Source organism: Aethalodelphis obliquidens, unplaced genomic scaffold (genome assembly GCF_003676395.1).
Source record: "Aethalodelphis obliquidens isolate GAN/ISIS:26980383/991018 unplaced genomic scaffold, ASM367639v1 scaffold60, whole genome shotgun sequence".
Taxonomy (NCBI): domain Eukaryota; kingdom Metazoa; phylum Chordata; class Mammalia; order Artiodactyla; family Delphinidae; genus Aethalodelphis; species Aethalodelphis obliquidens.
Window position 1 is genome coordinate 11347763 of NW_020838004.1, and position 23074 is coordinate 11370836.

At 38.7% G+C, this 23074-nt stretch overlaps 1 protein-coding gene across 1 annotated transcript in view; it reads left to right on the forward strand.

The window, feature by feature from the left end:
* Positions 1-23074, forward strand: part of CEP126 (centrosomal protein 126) — a 165665-nt gene that overhangs the window by 17024 nt on the left and 125567 nt on the right. Inside the window, exon 3 of the mRNA XM_027087788.1 lies at positions 18081-18226. Coding sequence (XP_026943589.1) covers positions 18081-18226 — 146 coding nt within the window. The remainder of the gene's footprint in view (positions 1-18080; positions 18227-23074) is intronic.

Below are 23074 nucleotides of genomic sequence, written 5' to 3' on the forward strand. Positions count from 1 at the left end.
CCTTGCCCCCCACTGACAGCAAGCCACAGTCAACCCCCACCTCCCCAGGAGGCCCTCCTGTACCTCTAGGTAGGTCTCTGGACCTGCCATGGGCACTGTGGGGGCAGCTCAGACTCTGACCTGGCCCAACTCCCACATGCACTTGCCCCCAAAGTCCACAGCTGCCAAAGTTAGACCGGTCTAAGTTGTGGGAGTACTCAGTGTCCATTCAGATATTCCACAGGTGCAGGGTTTACCAAGAAGATCACTGGGATTTAATCTGTGGCTTGTGCAGCTGCACAGAGAGATTTCCGTTCCTCTTCCTTAGTCAGACAGCCCCTGGGGCTCAGCTTTGGTTTTGGCCCCACCTCTGCATGTGGGCCACCCTCAGGTTTCTGTTCGCCATCCAGGTGAGAGAGAGGCAAAAGCAGTGGCCAGTTGGGTGCCTCAGTCTGATTGGGGCACTTATTCGCTCAGGCCAGGGAGGGAGAAGGAGACCACAACTGTGGCACATGCAAAGTGCTTGTGGCAGAGACCAGCAGGAAGATGCAACAGACTGGGACGTGTCTGGTGGGAGTCCCTCCCAGTACCCATGGAGGCAGGGATCAGCAGGTGGGGAAGGGTTTTGCAGTGGTGACCCTGCCCCTTGTGCACCACTCAACAATGGCACCTTGTTTCCAAGGCAGACCATGCTTCCTCTAGCAGCATTTCCAGCCATGGAGCCCCTCACTCCCATCTCCTCAAGTTGTCTCTGCACAGCCAACAGCAGTCCTCTCCCCACATCCACTCTTCTAACACCACACTTTAGCACTCAGCTTCTGCCAGCATTGGCGTCTTTCTGTCTCAGTCTGGGGTGCCCAGGGCTGATTCTGGATGAGGCTTTGGCATGGGCATCATGAGCAGGCCCCATGTGCACTCAAAGGAGGCTTTGGCAGTGGTGGAGCTCAGGACTCTGGAGCCTGTGCACCAAAGAGACCTTGGCTTGAGGAGCAGGTGGGCCTGCACAGACAGGTGCCCCTCCCAGTGCCCACAGAGGCAGGGGGCTGGCAGGTGGGGAAGGGAGTTGCAGTGGCGGCCCCGCCCCTTGCATGCCACTCAACAATGGCGACTTGTTTCTATAGTGCTCCAGGATTCTTCAGAAAACTTTCCAGGTTGTGAAGCTCCTTACTCCGGTCCCTTCAGGCTGTCTCTTCACAGCCAGCAGCTGTCCCCTCCCTGGGTCCACTCTCCAAACCCCACTTTCCAGCACCCAGCCTCCCTCCACACCTGGAGACACACAACTCAGGCTGGGGTGTGCAGAGCAGCAGCATGGGCCATACACACAGTTCTTACTTTGTCCTGCCTTCCACAGACCAGTTGCTGCATTTCCCTTCAAACCCCTGAAGGTCCCTTTCTGCCCCAGCTGATTTCCCTGCCATGAATGGGCTTTTGTGAGTGCGGGAACCTCTCTTCACCTTCAGTTCCCTGCCAGGGGTGATGCTTCCTTCCTGTTTCCTTTTTTTTCTTTCTTTCTTTCATCTGTCCTGGTTGTGTGGGGATTTATCTTTTCCTTTTAGGTGTCCAGGGGCTTCCACTAGTGTTCAGCAGATGCTCTGTGAGAATTGATCCATTTGTAGATGTATTCTTAATGTATTTGTGAGGAGAGGCAAATTCTGAATCCTCCTATTCTGCCATCTGACTCCTCTCCACCAAATTTATTCCTTTTTGATTTTAGTCTTTCTCTTTCTAGAAGTTCCCTCACCTTTCTTCTTTTATATTTCTAATACATTATTACCTAAGTAAACAAAGGATTTTGTTGGAACTGAATCCAATAAGAATTCATGTGAATAAGGACCTAAGAGACTCTTATGATTAAAATTTATGGGCTTCAGTTAATTGATATTGACATGTTTATTTTGGCTGACACCTCAGCTTTTAGAGAAATGAGGTGCTATTATATTTTGCCTTTGTAGTATGTACATTACTAATTCTCTGTGTTAAATCAGAATATGGATCTTTGTTGTTTGGGTATTTTCCATTCCAATAGTCTGTTAAGGGTCATTTTTAATTTTTTATTTGTTTTCTTTTCCAGCAAAGTGACAGACAATAAGTTGGAAATATGATATTCAACATAGATTGGGGGATTTCAAATAAGTTTAAGTCTTGGCAAGTACAGGATTAATAACCACTGGGACATATGTGTTTCTTTGCCAAGCAGTGAAAACTGACAGTATATTCTTCAGTTGTTTTATTTCTTATAGGATGTTGACATTATTGTTTGTTTAAAATGTTATTCTTTATTTTTAAAAACTATATTTCTCCAATTGCATTTTTTAATTTAAAATAATAATATTTTATCCTATTTTAAATGTCTTTAGTTTCTATCTATCTAAAATAGTGCTGAGTTTTAAACTTAAATGTGATCATGTCTCTAGAAAGTTATATTTACATAAGTCTGAATTATGGTTCCAAACAGGAAAAAGAAATACATCACAAATGGCTGGTCTCCAGTTCTAGTGGTGTCCCTTTCTCAAGATTGCTTTGGTTATTCAGGGTCTTTCGAGTTTCCATACAAATTGTGAAATGTTTTGTTCTAGTTCTGTAAAAAATGTCATTTGTAATTTAATAGGGATTGCATTGAATCTGTAGATTGCTTTGGGTAGTATAGTCATTTTCACAATATTGATTCTTCCAATCCAAGGATGTCGTATATCTCTCCATCTGTTTGTATCATCTTTAATTTCTTTCATGAGTGTCTTATAGTTTTCTGCATAGAGGTCTTTCACCTCCTTAGGTAGGTTTATTCCTAGGTATTTTATTGTTTTTGTTGCAATGGTAAATGGGAGTGTTTCCTTAATTTTGCTTTCAGATTTTTCATCATTAGTGTATAGGAATGCAAGAGATTTATGTGCATTAATTTTGTATCCTGCTACTTTACCAAATTCATTGATTAGCTCTAGTAGTTTTCTGGTAGCATCTTTAGGATTCTCTATATATAGTATCATGTCATCTGCAAACAGTGACAGCTTTACTTCTTCTTTTCCGATTTGGATTCCTTTTATTTCTTTTTCTTCTCTGATTGCTGTGGCTAAAACTTCCAAAACTTTGTTTAATAATAGTGGTGAGAGTGGACAACTTTGTCTTGTTCCTGATGTTAGAGGAAATGGTTGAAGTTTTTCACCATTAAGAACTATATTGGCTGTGGGTTTGTCATATATGGCCTTTATTATATTGAGGTAACTTCCCTCTATGCCTAATTTCTGGTGGGTTTCTATCATAAATGGGTGTTGAATATTGTTGAAAGCTTTTTCTGCATCTATTCAGATGACCATATGGTTTTTCTCCTTCAGTTTGTTAATATGTTTTATTACACTGATTGATTTGCCTATATTGAAGAATCCTTGCATTCCTGGGATAAACCCCACTTGATCATGGAGTATCATACTTTAAATGTGCTGTTGGATTCCGTTTGCTAGTATTTTATTGAGGATTTTTGCATCTATGTTCATCAGGCATACTGGCCTGTAGTCTTCTTTCTTTGTGACATCTTTGTCTGGTTTTGGTATCAGGGTGATGGTGGCCTCATAGAATGAGTTTGGGAGTGTTCCTCCCTCTGCTATATTTTGGAAAAGTTTCAAAACGATCGATGTTAACTCTTCTCTAAATGTTTGATCGAATTTGCCTGTGAAGCCATCTGGTCCTGCAGTTTTGTTTGTTAGAAGAATTTTAATCACAGTTTCAACTTCAGTGCTTGTGATTGGTCTGTTTATAGTTTCTATTTCTTCCTGGTTCAGTCTCAGAAGGTTGTGCTTTTCTACGAATTTGTCCATTTCTTCCACGTTGTCCATTTTATTGGCATGTAGTTGCTTGTAGTAATCTCCCATGATCCTTTGTATTTCTGCACTGTCAGTTGTTCTTTTTCATTTCTAGTTCTGTTGATTTGAGTCTGCTCCCTTTTTTTCTTGATGAGTCTGGCTAATGGTTTATCAATTTTGTTTATCTTCTCAAAGAACCAGCTTTTAGTTTTATTGATCTTTGCTCTTGTTTCCTTCTTTTCTTTTTCATTTATTTCTGATCTGATCTTTATGATTTCTTTTCTTCTGCTAACTTTGGGGTTTTTTGTTATTCTTCTTTCTCTAATTGCTTTAGGTGCAAGATTAGGTTATTTGAGATGTTTCTGATTTCTTCAGGTAGGATTGTATTGCTCTAAACTTCCATCTTAGAACTGCTTTTGCTGCATCCCATGGGTTTTTGGGTTGTCATGTTTTCATTGTCATTTGTTTCTAGGTATTTTTTGATCACCCCTTTGGTTTCTTCAGTGATCTCTTGGTTACTTAATAGTGTATTGTTTAGCCTCCATGTGTTTGTATTTTTTACAGATTTTTTCCTGTAACTGATATCTAGTCTCATAGTGTGGTGGTCAGAAAAGACACTTGATATGATTTCAATTTTCTTAAATTTACCAAGGCTTGATTTGTGACCCAGGATATGATCTGACCTGGAGAATGTTCCATAAGCACTTGAGAAGAAAGTGTATTCTGTTGTTTTGGGATGGTATGTCCTATAAATATCAATTACATCCATCTTGTTTAATGTATCATTTAAAGTTTGTGTTTCCTTATTTATTTTCATTTTGGATGATCTGTCCATTGGTGAAAGTGCAGTGTTAAAGTCCCCTACTATGATTGTGTTACTGTCAATTTCCCCTTTTATGGGTGTTAGCATTTGCCTTATGTATTGAGGTGCTCCTATGTTGAGTGCATAAATATTTACACTTGTTATATCTTCTTCTTTGATTGATCCCTTGATCATTATGTAGTGTCCTTCTTTGTCTCTTGTAATAGTCTTTATTTTAAAGTCTATTTTTGTCTGATATCAGAATTGCTACTCCAGCTTTCTTTTGATTTCCATTTGCATGTAATATCTTTTTCCATCCCCTCACTTTCAGTCTGTATGTGTCCCTAGGTCTGAAGTGGGACTCTTGTAGACAGCATATATAAGGGTCTTGTCTTTGTACCCATTCAGCCAGTCTATGTCTTTTTGCTGGAGTATTTAATCCATTTACATTTAAGGTAATTATCAATATGTATGTTCCTATTACTATTTTATTAATTTATGGAGGTTTTGTTATTGTAGGTATTTTCCTACTCCTGAGTTTCCTGCCTAGAGAAGTTCCTTTAGAATTTGTGGTAAAGCTGGTTTTGTGGTGCTGAATTCTCATAGCTTGCTTGTCTGTATAGGTTTTGATTTCTCCGTCGAATCTGAAAGACGTCCTTGCCAGGTAGAGTAATCTTGATTGTAGGTTTTTCCTTTTCATCCCTTTAAATATGTCCTGCCACTCCTTTCTGGCTTGCAGAGTTTCTGCTGAAATATCAGCTGTTAGCCTGATGGGGATTCCCTTGTATGTTATTTGTTGTTTGTCCCTTGCTGCTTTTAATACTTTTTCTTTGTATTTAATTTTTGATGTTTTGATTAATATGTGTCTTGGCATGTTTCTTCTTGGATTTATCCTCTATGGGACTCTCTGGGATTCCTGGACTTGATTGACTATTTCTTCTCCCTTATTAGTGGAGTTTTCAACTATAATCTCTTCAAATATTTCTCAGTCCCTTTCTTTTTGTCTTCTTCTTCTGGGAACCCTATAATTCGAATGTTGCTGCATTTAATGTTGTCCCAGAGGTCTCTGAGACTGTCCTCAATTCTTTTCATTCTTTTATCTTTATCCTGCTCTCTGGTAGTTATTTCCACAATTTTATCTTCCTGGTCACTTATCTGTTCTTCTGCCTCAGTTACTGTGCTATTGGTTCCTTGTAGAGAATTTTTAATTTCAATTTATTTTGTTGTTCATCATTGTTTGTTTACTCTTTAGTTCTTCTAGGTCCTTGTTAAACGTTTCTTGTATTTTCTCCATTCTATTTCCAAGATTTTGGATCAGCTTTACTATCATTACTCTGAATTCTTTTTCAGGTAGACCGCCTATTTCCTCTTCCTTTGTTTGGTCTAGTGGGTTTCTACCTTGCTCCTTCATCTGCTGTGTGTTTCTCTGTCTTCTTATTTTGCTTAACTTATTGTGTTTGGGGTCTCCTTTTCTCAGGCTGAAAGTTTGTAGTTCCGTTGTTTTTGGTGTCTGCCCCCAGAGGGTAAGGTTGTTTCATTGGGTTGTGTAAGCTGGGTCTTAGCCTTGAGATGGAGATCTCTGGGAGAGCTTCTTTTGCCACTTGATATTATGGGGAAGTGGGAGGTCTCTGGTGGACCAGTGTCCTGAACTTGGCTCTCCCACCTCAGAGGCATAGGCCTGACACCCAGCCAGAGCACCAAGACCCTGTCAACCACATGGCTCAGAAGAAATGGGAGAAACAAACAAAGAAAGAAAAAAGACAACAAAATAAAGTTATTAAAATTTTAAAAATATATTAAAAATTTTTTAAATATTTAAAAGTAATTTAATAAAAGACAGACAGAACCTTGGGACAAATTGTAAAGGCAAAGCTATACAGACAAAATCACACAAAGAAGCATACACATACACACTCACAAAAAGAGAAAAAGGAAAAAAATATATATGTATATATTTTTAAAAAAAGGAAAAGAGCAACCAAATCAATAAACAAATCTACCAATGATAATAAACTCTAAATACTAAACTGAGATAAACATAAAACCAGAAACAAATTAGATACAGAAAGCAAACCCTAAGTCTACTGTTGCTCCCAAAGTCCAACACCTCAATTTTTGGATGATTTGTTGTCTATTCAGGTATTCCGGAGATGCAGGGTACATCAAGTTGATTGTTGACATTTACTCCACTGCTCCTGAGGCTGCTGAGAGAAATTTTCCTTTCTCTTCTTTGTTCGCACAGCTCCTGGGGTTCAGCTTTGCATTTGGCCCTGCCACTGCATGTAGGTCGCCTGGGGGCATGTGTTCTTCCCTCAGACAGGATGGGGTTAAAGGAGCATCTTATTATGGGGCTCTGGCTCACTCAGGCCAGGGAGAGGGAGGGGTACAGAATGCAGGGCAAGCCTGCGGTGGCAGAGGCTGGCGTGATGTTGCAACAGCCTGAGGTGTGCTGTGTGTTCTCCCGGCAAAGTTGTCCTTGGTTCATGGGACCCTGGCAGTGGTGGGTTTGCCAGGCTCCCGGGAGGGGAGTTGTGGATAGTGACCTGTGCTTGCACACAGGCTTCTTGGTGGCTGCAGCAGCAGCCTTAGCATTTCATGCCCATCTCTGGTGTCTGTGCTGATAGCCACAGCTTGCACCTATCTCTGGAGCTCATTTAGGAGGTGCTCTGAATCCCCTCTCCTTGCACACCCCAAAACAATGGTCTCTTGCCTCTTAGGCAGTTCCAGACTTTTTCCTGGACTCCCTCCAGCTAGCTGTGGCACACTAGCCTCCTTCAGGCTGTGTTCACACAGCCAACCCCAGTCCTGTCCCCGGGATCTGAACTCTGAAGCCAGAGCCTTAGCTCCCAACCCCCTCCAGTCCCGGTGGGTGAGTAGACAAGCCTCTCGGGCTGGTGAGTGCTGGTCAGCATTGATCCTCTGTGCGGGAATCTCTGTGCTTTGCCATCTGCACCCCTGTTGCTGTGCTGTCCTCCATGGCTCTGAAGCTTCCCCCCGACCACATGCCGTCTCCACCAGTGAAGGGCCTTCCTAGTGTGTGGAAACATTTCCTCCTTCACAGCTCCCTCCCAGAAGTGCAGGTCCTGTACCTATTCTTTTGTCTCTGTTTTTTCTTTTTTCTTTTTCCCTACCCAGGTATGTGGGGAGTTTCTTGCCTTTTGGGAAGTCTGAGGTCTTCTGCCAGCATTCAGTAGGTGTTCTGTAGGAGTTGTTCCAAATGTAGATGTATTTCTGATGTATTTCTGGAGAGGAAGGTCATCTCCACGTCTTACTCTTCCACCATCTTGAAGGTCTCCCCCTCAGTTACTCTTAATTACTACAGCTTGGGTTCTATTCTTAAAGAAAGTTATTGCAATGGTGGTTATTTGTTTTCTTCTTAAGAATATTTCCAACAGAAGAAAATTATATGTCATAGCTGTAAATTCCCAGGAAACCAGAACAAACAGTTTAGTATATGGCCATCATTTTATGAGGTGTCTCGCTTTGAGCCAAGGTGGTCTACATCTTTCATGAGGCAAATTGTACATGTTAAATAGACCCTTTTAATGTTTGTAAGGCACATTATTCACAATACACAATCTAAAAGTCTGTTAATGGATGAATGGATAAAGAAAATGTGGAATATATATACCATGGAATATTACTCAGCCTTAAAAAAAAGGAAATCCTGTCATTTGCAACAACATGAATGAATCTGGAGGACATTATACTAAGTGAAATAAGCCAGACACAGAAAGACAAGTATTACATGATCTTTCACTTATATGTAGACTCTAAAAAAAAAAAGTTGACTTCATAGTAACAGAGTGGAATTGTGGTTTATGGAGGCTGGTGGGAGGGTGTGGGCTAAAAGGAAAGAGATTGATTAAAGGATACAGACTTTCATTTATAAGATGAGTAAGTTCTGGAAATCTAATGCACAGTGACTGTAGTTAGTAATAATGTATTATATATTGGAAATTTGCTAAGAGAGTAGAGCTCAAGTGATCTCACCACACACACAAAAGAAGTAACTATTAGAGGTGATCGATATGTTAATTATTTTGCTTGTTGTAATCATTTCATAATGTATACATATATATCAAAATATGTTGTAAACCTTTAATATATATACTTCTTATTTATCAAAAAAAAATGTTTTTCTGTTGCCAAGACAGACCATGTTTCTTCTGTGAAAAAGGCTAATCCCAGGGTTAATGGGATGCAGCAACATACTCTTCCAACTCTGCATTCTACAATGGTAGAGAAGCTATCTTTCTCATTTTTATCACCAGATCCTTCTATTCCCACAGCACTTACCACAGTGCCTGGCACTTATTAGCATAAAAGAAAATCAGTAACTAGTCATTAACTGAATAACGAAGGAACTACAGTAATCATCACTACAATTGCTTATCAAAACTTTTTATTATTGGGCCTGTTAGTTTAGGAGTGGAAACGTCTGCTTTTTGATCACATTCCATCTCTGGTTTAATTTGATTCAGTCTATCACAGGCTTTATTTCCTATGGTCCAAGAAAGGGCTGTGTGAAATTATTATTACTATCTATATATGTTTTATCCCAGAGAACAGAGCCACTGTGGAACAATATAAAAATTGTTGAGGATGAGGTATAAGGAATCATTATTGCTACTCATTATCACTTCTAATAATTTCTCTCTCTTTTCTTTAAAATTCCCCAGTTCTTCTGAAGCAAATCCCATCAAACTATGTTGCTCACCACTTCCTCTCTGATTGTAGCCACTTATAGATCCTCTATGTCATCCCTTGAAAGTTTTAGCACCTGGCTCTTTTTGTCTCCCTACCACTATTACAGTGATTGTTCTTTGTAATTTTAATATTTGCCTAGACCACCCATCCAACCTGGTGACCTGTTATTTTCTTGAACTTCACCCAGTCAATGGCACCTCACCTCAGCTATTACCAATTACTCCTCCACCTCCAAAACCTAAATTTCAAGCATCTCAGTCTCTAATCTATACCTTCTATCTTTCCATATCACCTCCTCCTAGTACTCTGAATTCAGCAATTCTAAGACTACACCCCAGTCCACTTATCCTATCACCCTTTCTCTGTTCATTCCATGCCTCATATCTGCACTTTTATTCAAACTGAGCTTCTCACTCCATGATCTGTCATTATCATTCCCTTGCATATACCCTCAAATCCCTTGTAGTTAATTTCTACCTTTATAACAACCACTGCTCTGATTTCTGTCATCAGAATTCGTTTTGCCTGTTTTTGCACTTTTGTTTCTGGCTTCTTTTTCTTAATGTTGAGAGTCATCCATGTCATTACATATATCAGTAGTTCATTCTTTTTTATTGCTGAGTGACATTACATTGTAAGAAAATACCATAATTTGTTTATCCATTTTCCTATTGATGGACATTATGTTTTTTAAATTTATGACTATTAATAAAGCTGCTGACTGAAAGATAATTCACATGAAAGAATCAATAATTAAGAAAATTTTTTTGTGGACGTGTGTTTCATTTCTCCCAATAAATACCTAAAAGTAGAATTGCTGGGTCTTAGGGTATGTGTGTGTTTATCCATATATGAAGCTGTGAAACAGTTTTACAAAAGGGCTAACCATTTACACACCCACCAGCAATGTACATGAGCCCCAGTGGCTTTTATAACCTTCCAATCCAATCTGTTTCATTTTAGCCATATAATAGGTTTTAAATGGTTATATTTTGCACTTCCTTAACTAGCCATTCCTGTATGGTTTTTGTGAAGTTTCTCTTCTAATATTTTGTTCATTTTTTAATTGAGTTGTCATTTTCTTCTTGTAAGTTTTTTAATGTATTCTGGATACAATTTCTTCATATCATAAACATAAATCCCCTAATTCAAAGACAAAGAGTTTCCACAGGAAAAGCAGTAGCCAAAGCAATATCTTGTGTCAATTCCCCAACCTCCAGTCCCCAAAGGGCAGTGTACTGAAGGCCAGACAGCAGTTATACATGCAGTGGGGTTCATTACAGAGTCGGAACCACAGAATTGGGAAACTGATCTTATGCATGGCTACTGCCCATCCTCCCCTCCAGAGAGGGAGAGAGAGGCATCCTATCTTTACTCTGGAATGTAAGCAAGGAGAGATCTCTATCTTTACTACCCCAGGTTGTCTCCAGGAAGAGAAACCTCTCTAAGCTTTACTATCCTGGAATGTCTCCTTATACAAACATTTTGAACTGGGCTGTAAATGCCTTCACACAGAGGACCCGGACTGTGTGGAAACATGAAATATTCATAGAGAATTATCTCCCAAAACCAAGACTCTGCCTTTTAAATGGAGTGTTTCATCCATTTCCATTTAATAATTATTGAAATGGTTTGATTTAGGTCTATCATTTAACTTCGTTTTCTATTAATTCTGTATTTTTTCTACTGTTTGTCTTTTCCTCCTTCCCTGTCTTACTTTGGCTTAGTAAAAAAAAATTTTTTTCAATTTTCCTTTATTCAGTGGCACCTCTAGGAATTAAAAAATCCATTCTTAACTATTTAGAGTTAATATTGGATCATTTCACATAAAATATGAGGATCTTTTAACATTATAATTCTGTCTACCCCACCCCAACTCTGGCATCGTTTGTGCTATTATTGTCATTTCTTTTACATCTTTACATGTTATAAACCCAAAATACAATGTTGTATTTTTTTGTATTAAACCCTCAGTAGTCTTTTTAACAGTTTGAGAAGAGAGAATTAACATACTGTTTTCCATTTACCCACAAATTTATTTTTCCAGTGTTCTTCATTCCTTTGTGGAGATCCATGTTTCCATCTGGTGTAATTTCCCTTTAGCCTGAAGAACTTCCTTTGGCATTTCTTGTAGTGGAGGACATCTGGCAACAAACACTCTCAGCTTTTGTTTATCTGAAGATAACTTTAGTTTGCTTTCATTTTTGAAAGAGAGTTGCACTGAATACACAATTCTGAGTTAAGAGCTATTTTCTTTTAGCACTATAAAAATGCCACTCTCTTGCCTTCTGACCTTCATGTTTCTCACTGAGAATTAGCTGTCATTCATATTGTTGCTCCCCTATATGTAATGTGTCTTTTTTCTGTAACTACCTTTAAGATTTTTTTAAATCATGCAAGTAATATATGTTTAATATAGAAATTTTTTTAATTTAACTTTTATATTAGAGTATAGTTTATCTACAATGATGTGATAGATTCAGGTCTACAGCAAAGTGAATCCATTATAAACATATATCCATTCTTTTTCAGATTCTTTTCCCATAGCAGATGTTACAGAATGTTGAATAGAGTTCCCTGTGTTATGCAGTAGGTCCTTGTTGATTATCTTTCTTATATATAGTAGTGTTTGTGTTAAACCCAAACTCCTAATTTATCCCTCCCCTGCACTTTTCCCCTTTAGTAAACATAAGTTTGTTTACTAAGTCTGTGAGTCTGTTTCTGTTTTGTAAATAAGTTCATTTGTACCATTTTTGAAGATTCCACATGTAAGTGATATATATGATATTTGTCTTTATCTGTCTGGCTTACTTCACTTAGTATGATAATCTCTAGGTCCGTCCATGCTGCTGCAAATGGCATTATTTCATTCTTTTTATGGCTGAGTAATATTCCATTGTATATTTGCACCACATCTTCTTTATCCATTCCTCTGTTGATGAACATTTAGCTTGCTTCCATGTCTTGGCTATTGTAAATAGTGCTGCAATGAACATTGGGGTGCATATAACTTTTCAAATCATGTTTTCTCTGGACATATGCCCCAGAGTGGGATTGCAGGATCATATGGTAGCTCTATTTTTAGTTTTTTAAGGAACTGCCATACTGTTCATAATAGCTGTACCAATTTACATTCCCACCAACAATGTAGGAGGGTTCCCTTTTCTCCACACCCTCTCCAGCATTTGTTATTTGTAGGCTTTTTGATGATGACCATTCTGACCAGTGTGAGGTGATACCTCATTGTAGTTTTGACCTGCGTTTCTCTAATAATTAGTGATGTTGAGCATCTTTTCATGTGTTTATTAACCATCTGTATGTCTTCTTTGGAGAAATGTCTAGTTAGATCTTCCGCCTATTTTTTGATTTTTTTTTTTTAATTGAGCTGCATGAGCTGTTAGTATATTTTGGAGATTAATCCCTTGTCAGTTGCTTCATTTGCAAATATTTTCTCCCATTCTGAGGGTTGTTTTTTCGTTTTGTTTGTGGTTTCCTTTGTCATGCAAAAGCTTTTAAGTTTAATTAGGTTCCATTTGTTTATTTTTGTTTTTATTTTCATTACTCTATAAGAAGTGGGTCAAAATATCTTGCTGTGATTTATGTCAGAAAGTGTTCTGCCTGTGTTTTCCTCTAAGAGTTTTATGGTATCTGGCCTTACATTTAGGTCTTTAATCCATTTGGAGTTTATTTTTGTGTATGGTGTTAGGGAGTGTTCTAATTTCATTCTTTTACATGTAGTTGTCCAGTTTTCCCAGCACCACTTATTGAAGAGACTGTCTTTTCTCCATTGTATATTCTTCCCTCCTTTGTCATAGATTAGGTGACCATAAGTGTGTGGGTTTACCTCTAGGGTTTCTATCCTGTTCCACTGATCTATATTTCTGTTTTTGAACCAGTATCATACTGTTTTGGTGGCTGTAGCTTTGTAGTATAGTGTGAAGTCAGGGAGCCAGATTCCTCCAGCTCTGTTTTTCTTTCTCAAGATTACTTTGGCTATTAGGGGTATTCTGTGTTTTCATACAAATTATAAAATTTTTTGTTCTAATTCTGTGAAAAATGCCATTGGTAATTAGATAGGGATTGCATTGAATCTGTAGATTGCTTTGGGTAGTATAGTCATTTTCACAATATTGATTCTTCCAATCTGTCTGGTTTTGGTATCAGGGTGATGGGGACCTCATAGAATGAGTTTGGGAGTTTTTCTTCCTCTGCAAATTTTTGGAAGAGTTTTAGAAGAATAGGTGTTAGCTCTTCTCTAAACATTTGATCGAATTCACCTGTGAAGCTATCTGGTCCTGGACTTTTGATTGTTGGAAGATTTTTTATCATAGTTTCAATTTCATTACTTGTGATTTTTCTGTTCATATTTTCTGTTTCTTCCTGGTTCAGTCTTGGAAGGTTGTACCTTTCTAAGAAGTTGTCCATTTGTTCCAGGTTGACCATGTTTCGCCATGTAGTTGCTTGTAGTAGTCTCTTATGATCCTTTGTATTTCTGTGGTGTCAGTTGTAACTTCTCCTTTTTCATTTCTAGTTTTCTTGATTTGATTCCACTCCCTTTTTTTCTTGATGAGTCTGGCTAAAGGTTTATCAATTTTGTTTATCTTTTCAAAGAACCAGCTTTAGTTTTATTGATCTTTTCTATTTTCTTCACCTCTATTTCATTTATTTCTAGTCTGATCTTTATGATTTCTTTTGTTCTGCTAACTTTGGGTTCTGTTTGTTCTTTCTCTAATTGATTTAGGTGTAAGGTTAAGTTGTTTATTTGAGATTTTTCTTGTTTCTTGAGCTGGGATTGTATTGGTATAAATTTCCCTCTTAGAACTACTTTTGCTGAGGCCCGTAGGTTTTGGATTGTCATATTTTCATTGTCATTTGTCTCCAGGTACTTTTTAAAATTTTCTCTTTGATTTCTTCAGTGAGCCATTGTTTATTTAGTAACATATTGTTTAGCCTCCAAGTGTTTGTATTTTTTATGGTGTATTTTCTATAATTGATTTCTAGTCTATAGCGTTGTGGTTGGAAAAGACGCTTGATATGATTTCAGTTTTCTTAAATTTACCGAGGCTTTAATTTTGACTGACCATATGATCCATCCTGAAGAATTTCTATGTACATTTGAGAAGAAAGTGTATTCTGTTGCTTTTGGATGGAATGTCCTATAAATATCAATTAAGTCTACCTGGTCTAATGTGTCATTTAAGGCTTGTGTTTCCTTATTAATTTTCTGTCTGAATGATCTGTCCATTGCTGTAAGTGGGGTGTTAAAGTCCCCCACTATTATTATGTTACTGTCAATTTCCCCTTTTATGGCTGTTACATTTGCCTTATATATTGTGGAGCACCTATGTTGAGTGCATATATATTTACAATTGTTATGTTTTCTTCTTGGATTGATCCCTTGATCATTATGTAGTGTCCTTCCTAGTCTCTTGCAACAGTCTTTATTTTAAGGTCTATTTTATCTGATGTGAGTATTGCTACTCCAGCTTTCTTTTGATTTCCATTTGCATAGAATATCTTTTTCCAACCCCTCAGTTTCAGTCTGTATGTGTCCCTAGGTCTGAAGTGGGTCTCTTGTAGACAGCATATATATGGGTCCAGTTTTTGTATCCATTCAGCCAGTCTGTGTCTTTTGGTTGGAGCATTTAATCCATTTACATTTAAGGTAATTATCAATGTGTATGTTCCTATTCCCATTTTCTTAATTGTTTTGGGTGTGTTTTTGTAGGTCTTTTCCTTCTCTTGTGTTCCTTGCCTAGAGAAGTTCCATTAGCATTTATTGTAAAGCTGGTTTTGTCATGCTGAATTCTCTTAACGTTTGCTTGTCTGTAAAGCTTTCGATGTCTCTGTAGAATCTGAATGAGATCCTTGCCGGGTAGACTAATCTTGGTCGTAGGTTTTTCCCTTTCATCACTTTAAATATATCCTGCCACTGCCTTCTGGCCTGCAGAGTGTCTGCTGAAAGATCAGCTGTTAACCTTATGGGGATTACCCTGTGTGTTATTTGTTCCATTTCCCTTGCTGCTTTTAATATTTTTTCTTTGTGTTTAGTTTTTGTTAGTTTGATTAATATGTGTCTTGGTGTGTTCCTCCTTGGATTTATCCTGTATGGGACTCTCTGGGCTTCCTGGACCTGGGTGACTCTTTCTTTTCCCATGTTAAGAAAGTTTTGGACTATAATCTCTTCACATATTTTCTCAGACCCTTTCTCTTTTTCTTCTTCTTCAAGGACCCCTATAATTCAAATATTGCCACGTTTAATGTTGCCCCAGAAGTTCTGAGACTGCCCTCATTTCTTTTCATTCTTTTTTCTTTATTTTGTTCTGTGGCAGTTATTTCCACCATTCTATATTCCAGCACATGTATCCATTCTTCTGTGTCAGTTATTCTGCTATTGATTCCTTCTAGTGTACGTTTCACTTAAGTTATTGTATTGTTCATCTCTGTTTATTTGTTCTTTAGTTCTTCTAGGTCCTTGTTAAACATTTCTTGTCTTTTCTCGATTTATGCTTGTATTCTATTTCTTAGATCTTGCATCATCTTTACTATCATTACTCTGAATTCTTTTTCAGGTAGATTGCCTATTTCCTCTTCATTTATTTGGTCTTGTCTATTTTTACCTTGCTCCTTCATCTGTAACTTATTTTTCTGTCATCTCATTTTGTCTAACTTTCTGTGTTTGTGGTCTCCTTTCTGCAGGCTACAGTGTTGTAGTTCCTCTTGTTTCTGGTGTCTGCCCCCTGTTGGGAGAGGTTGGTCCAGAGGCTTGTGCTGTTATCCCCTTGATAGGGGCTTTGATTTGTGTTGTGGTGATCAGATATTGCCCTAGATATTGAGCAGGGGCTCCCCTTTGCTCTGTGGTTGTCACTGCCCTGTCAGGGGTGGAGTCTGCTCCCTAGTTGTTGGAGTAGAGGCCCCCAGATCTGTTTCTTCACTGTGATTCTGATCTATGGTGCAAGGTAGGAAGAATTAGAGCATTCCCACTAGGAGAGAAGCCACTGAGTTTTCCTCCTTTAGAGCTGTTCACCTGTGTATATGCTCTGTTGTGTCCCCTTTCACCCACTGTGTGGGGTCAGAAAGTATCTGTTGTTGGCACTGCTCTCAGTTCCATCTTAACTGTGGGTATGCTGGTAATTGGCCCTGGTAACTCTCGGACATTCTTTTCACCCAGCCACCAGTGCAGGTCTACTGAGGTTAGGTCCCAGTACTGCAGTAATCATGCACCTGGACCCACTGTGGGGACTATGGAGGCAGCTCAAACTTGGTCTGGCCCTACTCCCACATGTACATGCCCACAGAGCCCACAGCTGGTAAAGCCAAACCCATCCCAGATGCAAGAGCACTTGTCCTTTCAGATGTTTCGCAGACACTGAATTTAGGAAGCTGTCAACCGAGGTGTAAGTCCACAGTTTGTGCAGCCACGAGGAGAGATTTAAGCTCTTATTTCTTAGTCACATAGCCCCTGGGGCTCAGCTGTGGTTTCAGCCCCTCCTCTGGGTGAATTTCCTAGTGCAGGGAACTATCTGCACCCTCCTGGGACACCATGGAAAGTCCTGGCACCCACTAGCAAATTTCCTAGTGGGAGGCGTTATCCACACACTCCCAGGACACCTGGCTGGTCCTGGAAGCCACTGGCGGATTTCCTAGTAGTGAAAGGTTTCCGTGCACTCCTGGGACAGCAGGGCCGGTTCAAGTACCCACTGATGGATTCTGGGGTAATTCTTGAAGGATATTGTTTTGAGAAGTAAAAATATCCTCTCCCACCTGTGGCACCACACCACTACCTCATACCTACCACAGAGATTGAACCACTTGAAGATCTATGGCCCTACTGCCCAGAATTATAGTTCCTAAAATCTGAGTTATTAAACTAGAATAATGCTCCAGCCAGTGGAGGTCTTCGGAAGGATGGTTAATAGTAACCTATGGCACTGAAAAATTTAAAGAGTTCTTACCAACCACCTCCCAACCCCATGTATTCCAAAGAGGTACTTGGAGGTTTCTCTACCAGTGAGTTGTAAACTTGCTTCTTCATTTTTCTCATTATCCAGAAGATAATTATTGAATCACTCAAACACACACATTCTTATGAACATAATTAATTCTTTGAAATTAATTCTTTGAATATAAACTCAAATGCCTAGGGACAATCAGAAATAAATGAAACAGGAAAGTTAAGAAAAATAGAGATGGTAAGAATTATGGGCAGGTGTTTATAACCATGTGTGAATAAGAGTCCAGGGTTGCCAAATCTTTCATATTTTCAAGAGAAGTTGAGAATCAAGATTTTTATGTAAATTGTCCAGATTTTTAGCACAGTTCAGACTCAACATGACTGCCAATTTTGAACTTTTGGCTAAAAGAAAAAGAGAAATATACAATATTTTCCTGGTTACTCCATAATTTGCAAGACTGATTTTTTTACCAATGAGTTAGTTCTTCACATTATAGAAAATAGTGTAGCTTTTTAGAAAAGACTTTTTCCACAGCAGGGCTTGGGAAGTGGAAGGGGGACGTGTGTGCAGGCCTGCCCAAAATTAGAAAGAGCTTCATTAAAGGCCTTCTCTTAGTTGCAAAAGACCTAGATAAGGTTCTGAAATTACTATTTGCAAAGGTATTTAAATTCTTAGCAAAGGGCCTTTTTTTATTTAAAACTTGTTTTTTCTAAGTAATTAAACTTTTGAAATATGAAAACACTCTTATATAATAAATGTATTGTTTTGGAACTATTTTCTGTGTTGCGATTTTATAAACTTATTGTCAGTTCTGTTGTCTACCTTGTGTTTTAAATACAGAGCTTTTGAAGAGAAACGAAAACAACAAGAAGAAAGAGAACACCAAATCAGAGAACAAATACTTCAACAACGAAAAAAAAAGTTTGAAGAAGTTACTGAAAAATTCCAGCGGGCCCATATTCCTCTTTCACAGCGGAAGAGAACAGGTGCCTTAATTTCTAGAACAATATAAAAACAAAAAATGAAAGTTATAATCACATTCAGCTTGAGTAGACAATAAAATAAATTAAGAAACAAAGTGGAAATTCAGACTAAAAAGGCTACTATGCCTTTTGAATAACAGGACTAAAGTGAAATGAAATGAAAAATTGCAATTTGATATAGGTTTAATTTGGAGAATTAATATTTTGTTGGCTCTATTTGTAAATTTGGAAAGCACACAAGTTTGATTCTACTTAATACTGGCTTACAGTGTTTTGTCTTTTTAAAACTGATTTAATAAATAGCTTAACATAAAAAGAAAATTTAGCATTTAGGTTTAGTAAATTTATATATATATACATATATATATATATACACATATCCTTTTTTTTTTTTTTTTTTTGGCTGCACCACACGGCATGTGGAATCTTAATTCCATGACCAGGGATCAAGCCCGTGCCCCCTGCAGTGGAAGCATGAAGTCTTAACCACTGGACCGGCAGAGAAGTCGTTAGGTTTAGTAAATTAATGTCAGATTCATTTTGGCATTTTGTCCACATTTTTGCTCAAATTCATATTTGAGAGACTGGCAAAATAAAACAAAAGTACAGAGTGACATAATCCAACAATCTAAGACTGAAACCAATTCAGAATTTTTAAATGATTATGTTTGATTCTTCAATATCACATCTATATTTTTTTATGCCTTACATAGTAACACAGAATTAGCAACAAAATGTCAAAGCTTCAAAAAAATAGGAGAAGCAGAACCTTTATGTATTCAGCAAACATATGTTATGCTCCATTGTACACAGCCCTGGGCTAAGCTGAGATGCTGAGATACAGAGAAATCTAATTGTACTCTACCATTAAAGACCTCACAGTTTATTTTGGAGATGAGAGTGATATAAACAATTAATGTCAATAAATATAATTGCTATGGTAGCAGAATGTGTAAAGTACTATGAGAGCACAGAGGAAAGAACACTAAACTTATACAGGGATATGAGGGATATCATCCCTGGAAAATTTTGAATCTTAAAGAATAAGCATTTTGCCAAGCAAAGAGACAATTTAAAAACATCCCAGACATAAGGAACAGCTTTTACAAGTAAATTATACATTGCAAATACAAAGTGTATCCAAAGCATAGGATGGGGAAAAAAATGGATATAAGGCTAGAAAAATGAGTTGGAACAATTCTCTAAGAACTTTGTATCCCATGCTAGGAATTTTGTCTTTATCCAATATGCAGTCCACTTAAAGTTTTTTAACTGGAAAGAAGCCAGTTAACTGGGTCAATAAAAGATCTTACTGAAAGTTAAGGGCAGCTAGTAACACTGCTAAAAATAATAATATCTTAAACATCATAGGGGTTTATTTTTCTCTAGTGTAATATGAAGTCCTCAGTTCGGCAGTCAGGAGCTGGTTTGATGATTATGCAAAGTCACTGGGAACACAGACTCCTTCTGTCTCTCAGCTCAGCTGCCCTCAGTATGTGATTTACATAGCTTTACCCTCATGTTCATATGGTAGCGGCTGAAGCTCCAGACATAATGTCAGTGTTGTAGACAGGAAGAAGGAAGAAATGGAAAGGACAGAAGGGTATACCTCTGAGCTCCCTTTAAATTGTTTTCCTAGAAGCCCCCATCTATCTGCTTATATCTAATTGGCAACTCCATCTGCAAGGGAGACTGGAAAATATAGTTGTTGTTTTTTTTAATGTGGCTGTATTGCCACCCCTAACAATATAGGGTGTGTCACCAAGGAACAAAGGGAAAATGGATATTAGGTAGGAAACTAAGAGTCTGTGCTAAAATTAGATTTGTTGGAAAGGTAATTATCCATACAACATGGAAGGTGAATTGAAGTAGAGACATATTAAAGTAGGTAGACTAGTAGTAGACTATTTCAGTATTTGTGGCAAGAAGTGTTAAGCTGCTAAATTAAAGCACTGCACTGGATATAGAGACAGGAGGTAATATATTCAAGAGATATAATCAATAGATTCAGTTACTAATTTATCAAGATGGCTGGAAGAAAGACTAGGAGAACAGTGCCCCTAGGAACTAGCGCATAGCCTCACAAATTTTTAGCACTCAGTAAGGACTTGGTTAATGAATCAATTATTTTGGTGGATGATGATATTAATCAAGGTTGCACGTAAAGAAGAAGAATCAGGTTAGAGATAAAGATTATTAAGTTTTAAATGCATTGATTTTGAGCTTCCCATGACTCATGCAAATAGGGAAATCAAATCAACAACTAGAAATATGTATCTGAAACTTAAGAAAAAGATATGGAATAGAAATTACATTTAAGAGTCACTGATGAATAGATATATAGTTGGTAAAGGAAGCCACGTGGAAAGGTAAGGTAAATATTGGATATAGATGCAGACTGAAGATAGGGCCTAAAATAGAACCTTAGTGCACAGTAGCATTTATTATAAGTAGAGAAATGAAAACTAAAAATGGATTTTGAAAAGTAGTTATCAAGAAAGTAGGATGGGAAACAAAAGCAAAAAAAGAAAATTGTTATAAGAGGCAAAAGAAAAGGTAGTTTTAAGAAAGCGGATGTGGTCAGTTGTATTAAATGCCTCAGAGTACTCACCACTCATGAGTATCATTTGCCCCAGAGGGGGTGCTGACTACCCAAGGGCCTACGTACAGAAAGTGAGGAGTTTTAGTAAAAACAAATGACGTACACATTCACTCAATGGAATATAATGCAGCTATTAAAAAACTGGGAAATTCTTTATGGACTTATATGGAACAAACTCCAGCAGAGATAGATTTACCATAAAGCCAATAAGGTTTCAGTTTCACTGTCATGGCCTCTACATCTAATTTTATATTAGTAGTTTTGCAGTATTTTTTCTTAATGAAGCCCCCCAAATTGCATAGATTCATATCAGTATACATAATATTCTACCTTCTGTGTAAGACAAGAGGGAAATTAGAATATATATTAAGGGAGGAGATCAAGATGGTGGAGTAGGAGGACATAGAACTCACCTCCCCCAACAAACACATCAAAAATACATCTACATGTGAAACAGTTCTCACTGGAAACTGGTAGAAAGACTCCTGTGCAGCCAAGGCTGAAAGAAAGATCCACATGGAATAGGGTAGGAAAGAAAGAGAAGCGATCAGGTTGGGACCTGTGCTCCAGGAAGGGTACTCAGAGGAAAAGGGAGATTACACAGGCAGAAATCCTCCCTGGGGAGTGAGTGATTCTGTTCCAGCCACATATTGGGCGCCCCAGTCCTGGGCTCCAACACAGGGAAGATGAGCCCCTAGGCTGGTTGGAGGGCTGGTGGGACTAACAGGAGGGCTGTGGGAAGCCTGTACTTGAGTTTGGGGGGAGTACACGCACACTTGCTTACTCCCAAAAGAGGGCAGAGAGGCATATTGAAACTGCGCAGGTGGCTGACTGGTTTCCTGAAACTGCTCTGGAGCACACCGCAGCCTGAGCCAAGTGAATGCTCAATCCCTGCTTACTTCATGTCACAGCTCCACACTGGAACTAGGGCTGCCACAACCAAAGAAACAGCTCAGCCATGAGACACAGAGGCAATTCAGAACCAAAGTGGTATCCTTTGGGTGAGGGCAGCCATTATGGACACTTGCACAGGCAGCACATCAAAAGCAGCCCAAACTCTGTATGTGGCCAAACTGTTGCAGCCTGCACCTGGTCACACACCAAGAGCTCACACTGGCCCCTCTTGTTTCAGCACTGCTTACGTCAGGGGCAAGAGTGCTGGTGCTGGGAGAGGGGAAGCTCACACTTAAATGGAACAGAGCTAGCTCAGACCCAACCCTTCTGGGCTTCTGCTCCAGCAACTTGGGACCCGACCCTGGCCCCAATAAGGCGGTGACAGTCCCTGAGCAGAGAGGAAGCCCCAGCTCACTCCTGGCTCTGGCCCTCCCCCACCCCCTTCTTCAGCCCCACATCCTTCCAAAGTGATAGCTGCCAGCACACCCTGAGGAAATACATGACTTGTGTTCATGTCAAATCCAGCCCTCCCACCAAAACCACTGGACACACAGGCTGTATAGGGATGCTCCCACATAAGGACACCCCTTCAAGACAGCAATAGGTAGCTGTTTCACCTAATTTCATAGAGACAGAGACTGTTAAGCAAAATGAGAAGACAGAAGAATTTGTCTCCATTGAAAGAGCAAGAGAAAAAAACAAATAATGAAACAGAAATAATTTACCAGATAAAGAACTCAAAGCAATAGTAATAAGAATTCTAACTGAATTAGGGAAAATATATACAATGGAATATTAGCCGCAAAAAAGAATGAAATTCTGCCATTTGCAACAATGTGGATGGACCTATAGAGTATTATCCTTATTGCAATAAGTCAGAGAAAGACAAGCTCTGTTATCACTTATGCAAAATCAAAAAAAGAAAACAAATGAATGTATATTTAAAAACAGAAATAACCTTACAGATACAAAGAACAAACTAGTGGTTACCAGTGTGGAGGGTGAAAGGGTGGAACAAATAGGGGTATGGGTTAAAACAGGGGTCCCCAACCCCTGGACCGTGGACCACTACTGGTCTGTAGCCTGTTAGGAACAGGGCCGCACAGGAGGAGGTGAGCAGTGGGCAAGTGAGTGAAGCTTCATCTGCCACTCCCCATTGCTCCCCATCACTCGCATTACTGCCTGAACCATACCCCCCAACCCCATCTGTGGAAAAATTGTCTTCCACGAAACCAGTCCCTGGTGCCAAAAAGGTTGGGGACTGCTGGGTTAAAAGACACAAACTACTATGTATAAAATAGACAAGCAGCAAGGATATACTGTACAGCACAGGGAAATATAGCCATTATTTTTTA